This window comes from Primulina huaijiensis, unplaced genomic scaffold (assembly GCF_012295235.1).
Source record: "Primulina huaijiensis isolate GDHJ02 unplaced genomic scaffold, ASM1229523v2 scaffold20931, whole genome shotgun sequence".
Lineage (NCBI taxonomy): Eukaryota > Viridiplantae > Streptophyta > Magnoliopsida > Lamiales > Gesneriaceae > Primulina > Primulina huaijiensis.
In genome coordinates, this window is record NW_027355259.1 from 1 (window position 1) to 7,167 (window position 7,167).

General features: G+C 41.2%; 2 protein-coding genes across 2 annotated transcripts; both read left to right on the forward strand.

Moving 5' to 3' along the window:
• The first annotated feature begins 531 nt into the window (after positions 1–531).
• Positions 532–1,800, forward strand: LOC140966985 (uncharacterized). The gene is made up of 2 exons (XM_073427308.1): positions 532–666; positions 868–1,800. Exons 1-2 carry the CDS (start codon positions 532–534, stop codon positions 1,798–1,800), a joined length of 1,068 nt encoding a protein of 355 aa, XP_073283409.1.
• A 4,205-nt stretch (positions 1,801–6,005) lies between these two features.
• Positions 6,006–6,734, forward strand: LOC140966991 (uncharacterized). The gene has a single exon (XM_073427317.1). The coding sequence runs from the start codon at positions 6,006–6,008 to the stop codon at positions 6,732–6,734; it is 729 nt and encodes a 242-aa protein (XP_073283418.1).
• The last annotated feature ends 433 nt before the right edge of the window (positions 6,735–7,167 follow it).

Below are 7,167 nucleotides of genomic sequence, written 5' to 3' on the forward strand. Positions count from 1 at the left end.
CCCTTCTAACGGTCTTCTTCTTGATTTCAGACTCAGGACAAATTCAAAGCCTGCGTCTGGACTAGTGTCACTTGCTGGAATCGTACCCTAAATTTTAAGTGAGTATAACTTGGCGTCGTCTGAAGGAAGTTTGAGTTAAGACATAGATATGATAGGCAGGAGAGGGAGCAGAAGGGCTAACTCAGCATCATCGCGTCCTCAGATAGGACCCGAACAACCTCGTCTTGAGTCGAGATAGGAGCAACCTCATCATGAGGCCGGAGCTGAACAACCCCGTCACGAGGCCAGGACCGAGCAACCCCGTCCCAATGAGAATGTTGGGAATTTGACCCTGGATCATTTGGGCCAATTTATTACCCAGACAGTAGAAAATGCCATGAAGAAGAATCAAGAGTCTATGTCGCTGAAACAGGCCACTCGCCTGGAGCGAGAGGAAAATGTTGTGGCCCACTAGAGTAGGGTTGAGAGACACANTTGGAAGTAGGGCTTCCTCCAAATTTCCAACAATCAAATGTAGGAGAATATGTGGAGATGGGAGAAATGTGGAAGGAAATACGAATATTGTGGCAACAATTGGGAGGCAGAGCGCCGGCGCCCAAGAGAGGAAGTCTTTTTTCACTTGCCATTGTGGAAGAAGGGCTTCCTCCAAATTTCCAACAGTCAAATGTAGGAGAATATGACGGACATGCTGATCCAGAATAACACTTGGGGAGGTTTGAGAATGCGGCTCTGTTGCATCAGTATTAAGATGAAGTCAGGTGCAGAGTGTTTCTGGGCACGCTGGTGAGGTCAGCCCAACAATGGTTTAACACCCTGCAGCCCATCTTTATACAATCTTTCGAGGATTTTTCTACGGCTTTCTTGCAGCGATTTGCTAGTAGCAAATGGGAAGAAGAATTTTTCAAATCGCTGGTCAAGAAACCTCAGTCGAGTTATGATGATCTGTTAGCTCGGGCGGAAAAATATGTAAATCTAGAGGATGCCCAGCGGCACAAGAGGATGGAGCAACGGCCTGGGGGAAGTGGAGTTGAGGGAGCGGAAAGAGGATGTAGGAAGAGAGGTACGAGTGAGGGGGATGAGGATAAAGCTAGAGGCATAGGACAATTCTCATCCCATGTTCTTCGTAATAGGAATCGTGACAAGGTGATGGAGGTGAGGGAGCTCGATGGGAGGTGGGAGAAGTCGCAAAGGGTTGAGAGCAGTGCTAGATTGCCTCCACGGGACAAACAAGAAGGATCCTCACCTGGGAGTCGACTGAGGTCTCGCCCTTTCCCTAGGCATGATCGAGACCCTCCATGGATAATTCAGAGGGTCGGGGAGCAGAGAGGGGAAGGTCGAGGTCAAAATGTCCCTCAGGAGCCCGTCGAATCGAGGAAGAGAATGAATGAGGATAACCACCTTACAAGAGGAATGATTCATATGATCTCAGGGGGAGCTACTGATGGAGACTTTGGACGAGCTCGGAAGGCACATGGGAGAAGATTAGAAAACTTTGAAATATCTAGGGGTGCAGACTTACCACTAGACCCCGTCATTAGCTTTGGGCTGGAAGATCTCATAGGCATTCTGACTCCACATAACGATGCCTTGGTGGTGAGGCCCACCATTGCCAATTATGAGGTGGCGATGATATTTATTGATAATAGAAGCTCTCTAAACGTCTTGTTCAAGAGCACGTTGGATCAAATGAAGGTGGAAGGATTTGAGTTTGAGCCGGTCTCCACCCTGCTGTATGGGTTTGCAGGACACGTCATCCCGCCTTTGGGTCAGATTGTTCTTCCCCTATCCTTGGGGGACTGATCCTCGGCTGGTAACAAAAATGATAGCCTTCACCGTGGTGGATACCTCGTCAGCGTATAATGGAATTTTAGGACGGCCAGCCCTGAAGGATTTCAGAGCCGTAGCTTCCACTTATCATCAGAAGTTTAAGTTTTCTGTGGGAAAATGGGTTGGAGTCTTGTGCGGGGACCAAAAATCGTGCGTCGTTGTTATGAAGGGGTAGTAAGGGAGGAGGGAAAAAGAGCGCGTGTGGAGGTTAACATGATTAGGAAAGGAAGAAGTGGGTGACTTGGTTCTCGTGAAGGTACAAGAAGAGTAGAGGGGAAAGTTGAACCCAAAGTGATCGAGAAATTTAATTCTGGAGCTTATTACTTGGAGAATGCCCAAGGAAGGCTTTAAAGAGGTCATGGAATGCTTACCACCTTAAGAAATATTATTCTTGATTTTATCGTTGATGTATTTAATATTTGAATTTTCCCATGTAATCAGTTGGAATTCAATAAAATCAAGTTTTTCTTTTCAGTTCATGAATGTTGTTGCATTATGAAAGTGAGAAAGCTTTATTTTCCTGCTAATGCATTGCCTAGCAGAGGAGCAGAGTTGGGAAGGAGAAAAATTAAATTTTCCTGCTAAGGCATCGCCTAACAAAGTAGCAGAGTGGAGGAAAAAAAGTAAAATTTTCATGCTAAGGCATTGCCTAGCAGAGTAGCAGAGTTGGAGATGAGAAAATTAAATTTTTCCTACTAAGGCATCGCCTAGTACAGGAGCAGAGTGGAGGAAAAAAATTAAATTTAAGGCGTCGTTCAGTAGAAGAGCATAGTGGAGGAGAAAAATTAAATTTTCCTGATAAGACATCGTCTAGAAGAGGAGCAGAGCGGAGGAGAAAAATTAAAATTTTCCTGATAAGACATCGCCTAGCAGAGGAGCAGAGTGGAGGAGAAAAATTAAATTTTTCATGTTAAGGCATCGCTTAGCAGAGGGGCAGAGTGAAGGAGAAAAATTAAATTTTCCTGCTAAGACATTGCCTAGCTGAGAAGTAGAGTTGGAGAGGAGAAAAATTCAATTTTTCCTACTTAAGCATCGCCTAGGAGAGGAGCAAAGTGGAGGAGAAAAATTAAATTTTTCCTGCTAAGACATCGCTTAGCAGATGAGCAAAGTGTAGGAGAAAAATTAAATTTTTCTTGCTAAGACATCGCTTAGCAGAGGAGCAGAGTGGAGGAGAAAAATTAAATTTTCCTTCTAATACATCGTCTAGCTGAGGAGCAGAGTTGAAGAGGAGAAAAATTAAATTTTTCCTGCTAAGGCATCGCTTAGTAGAGGAGCATAGTGAAGGAGAAAAATTAAATTTTTTCTACTAAGACATCGCCTAGTAGAGGAGCAGAGTAAATGAGAAAAATTAAAATTTCCTACCAAGACATCGCCTAGTAGAGGAGAAGAGTTGAGAAGGAGAAAAATTCCAAACATGCGTCTGGACTTGAGCGTCGGAGGAGCTACGACGGGACACCCTCCCGACCCCCTTCTAACGGTATTCTTCTTGATTTTAGGCCCATGACAAATTCAAAACATGCGTCTGGACTAGTGTCATTTGTTGGAATCAGACTCTAATTTTCAGTGAGTATCACCCATATATATCACACTCGAACGTTTCAGGAAAACTTCAATATCATTACAGTTTGTGTATCAAAACTTTTTTACTCTATATATATATCACACTCTAACATTAGAAGAAAATTTCAATATTATTATATTTATTGTACCAAAACGTTTTTTACTATATATATANTATTATTATTATTATTATTATTATTATTGTTATTATTATTATTATTTGTAAGATCAAATTTTTGTATGATAAATAAATTACATGAGAATTATATATATATATATATATGTATATGTATATGTATATGTATATGTATATGTATATGTATATATGTATATGTATATGTATATGTATATATGTATATATATATGTATATGTATATATGTATGTATATGTATGTATGAAGCAAAAATTATTCAGTATTTGTGTGTAATAATAACCTGGTGGGGTTGGTGAGGTTTCTCCACTGATTATGGGTTCCTAGCATGAAATCGAAATGGAAGTTTCTGCTAAGAATAAAAATGGTTATAAAGGTCATTATATATTAACAAAAGTAGGAGTAAAATTTTTTTTATATACATAATATTTATTAATTAATAGATTCATACATTATTTTTTATAAATGGCTTATCGTACATCTGTATCTGATTTTAATTGATTTTGAGGAGGCAAAAGGTTATAAAGTCCATTTATAAATTAAAATAAATTGAATGAGAAATATTAACGTAACGAACATGTGATATCCCGACTGTGGACTTTTTTGGGGTCTTTTTCCATAAACGGACCCTCTCTATGGTTTTCTCCCTTGCTGACTTTTCCATGCACCATTAGTTATAGAATATCCTAATCCCTAAAAAAATGGATTTTCTTCGGTACCAAAAACTCTAGAAATCTAGATACTTAATCCTGTAGGTCCTGAGTTCGAGTGTTGGGGACGAAAGAAACCACTTTCTAGGTGTGAAATATTATATGAGTGATGATGCATGACTATGAGCTACGGCTCAAACTGGACCAACCTACGACTCATGACTAGTAATGGTGCATGAGTATGAAATAAGACTCATGTTGAGTCAGCATACGATCTATGATCATTGCAATAATTTTATTAATAAACATAACATACAAATGATATTTATTTTTTACATGTATGATAAATAACACTCTTTTTAATTTAATTTATCGCCTCACAAATTATTCATTCCACCTTCTCTATAATTTTTACATATTTGTTTTGTAATAGTATTTGGGTATAAATTTGAAGCTAGCATTTTTCTTTACCTTAAATAATACTTTTTCGGATTATAATTGACAAAATATTTTGATGTTGTGAATTTTGAAGGAAAACGTATATAAATTTTTGGAGTTCATAGTATGCTACATTAAATTTATTAAATTGTGTTTATCATGATGAATATGCTTGTTATCTTATCATAAACAATAAGATGCATAATATTGAAATTTTTTTTTATCCCTTTAATTTAACATGTATGCAAGCATGATAATTAATGCAACATGGATCAATATATGTGGTAATTTTCTCGACTAATTAAATGTGGTATACAATTATTATATTAATAAATATTTCACTCAAATTTTACCAAAAAATGATTGGATCAAGCATGTACCAATATATAAGGCAATCAAAAAATTTCAAGTACCAATTTGTTATTTAATGATTAGTTAGGCTCCATTTGAAATTTGTTATTTATAAAAATTATATTTGTAGAACATTTTTTTTAAAAAAAATTTTATTTATAAAAAGTATATTTTGGAGAACACCTTTTTTTTAAAAAAAAAATCAAAAACATTTTACAAAAGTTTTATCAAAACACATATTTAAATTTCTTCCCTTATAAAACGTTGAAATATTTTTAAAATACTTGTCCAATGACTTTAGTGTACCAAAACATTTTTAACCCCATTGATACCCCATGACTAGGCTAGACCCAATCCAGATTCTGGACCCCCGGCCCATCCCGACCCAGGTACGCTCCTATAGATATCATGTTTGAGCGTCCAATTCGAGGATTCAATATATATTATTTTTCAGCAGCACCTTTAGCTGCTCTCCACTTATATCCTCAGTCTCTTACTTGAGCATCGGAGGGGCTACGTCGGGACACCCTCCTGACCCCCTTCTAACGGTCTTCTTCTTGATTTCAGACTCAGGACAAATTCAAAGCCTGCGTCTGGACTAGTGTCACTTGCTGGAATCGTACCCTAAATTTTAAGTGAGTATAACTTGGCGTCGTCTGAAGGAAGTTTGAGTTAAGACATAGATATGATAGGCAGGAGAGGGAGCAGAAGGGCTAACTCAGCATCATCGCGTCCTCAGATAGGACCCGAACAACCTCGTCTTGAGTCGAGATAGGAGCAACCTCATCATGAGGCCGGAGCTGAACAACCCCGTCACGAGGCCAGGACCGAGCAACCCCGTCCCAATGAGAATGTTGGGAATTTGACCCTGGATCATTTGGGCCAATTTATTACCCAGACAGTAGAAAATGCCATGAAGAAGAATCAAGAGTCTATGTCGCTGAAACAGGCCACTCGCCTGGAGCGAGAGGAAAATGTTGTGGCCCACTAGAGTAGGGTTGAGAGACACAGCCCCTCCCAAGTGAATATGGAGATGGGAGAAATGTGGAAGGAAATACGGATGTTGAGGCAACAGTTGGGAGGTAGAGAGCCGGCGCCCAAGGGAGAAAGTCTTTTTTCACTTGCCATTTTGGAAGAAGAGTTTCCTCCAAATTTCCAACAGTCGAATGTAGGAGAATATGACGGACATGCTGATCCAGAAGAACACTTGGGGAGGTTTGAGAATGCGGCTCTGTTGCATCAGTATTCAGATGAAGTCAGGTGCAGGGTGTTTCTGGGCACGCTGGTGAGGTCAGCCCAACAATGGTTTAACACCCTGCAGCCCATCTCTATACAATCTTTCGAGGATTTTTCTACGGCTTTCTTGCAGCGATTTGCTAGTAGCAAAAGGCATCAGAAAAATTATCTGAGCATGTTCGTGATGAAACAACAAGAAGCCGAAAGTTTTCGAGAATTTGTCCATTGTTTCAATGGTGCAGCGCTGGAGATACCAGCAGCTACACCGGACATCATGATAAGTGCCTTCACACAAGGATTGAGGGAAGGAGAATTTTTCAAATCGCTGGTCAAGAAACCGCAGTCAAGTTATGATGATCTGTTAGCTCGGACGAAAAAATATGTAAATCTAGAGGATGCCCAGCGGCACAATAGGATGGAGCAACGGCCTGGGGTAAGTGGAGTTGAGGGAGCGGAAAGAAGAGGTAGGAAGAGAGGTACGGGTGAGGGGGATGAGGATAAAGCTAGAGGCATAAGATAATTCTCATCCCATGTTCTTTTGAATACAAAAAGTGACAAGGTGATGGAGATGAGGGAGCTCGATGGGAGGTGGGAGAAGTCGCAAAGGGTTGAGAGCAGTGCTAGATTGCCTCCACGGGACAGACAAGAAGGATCCTCATCCGGGAGTCGACTGAGGTCTCGCTCGTCCCCTAGGCGTGATCGAGACCCTCCATGGATAAATCAGAGGGTCGGGGAGCGGATGTATGGGCGAGGGTGAGGGCGCGGGCGGGGAGGGCGATGGCTGTGAGCTGTTGGCAGCGGCGAGGGCATGGGGTGTGGGCGAGGCGAGGGAGAGGGCGAGGACAAGGCTGGCAGGGCGAGGGCGAGCACGCGCGGCTGGCAGGGTGAGAGCGCGCGGGCGAGACGAGGGGGCGAGGGGCCAGGGTGGCTAGGGAGTGGGCGAGGCGAGCGAG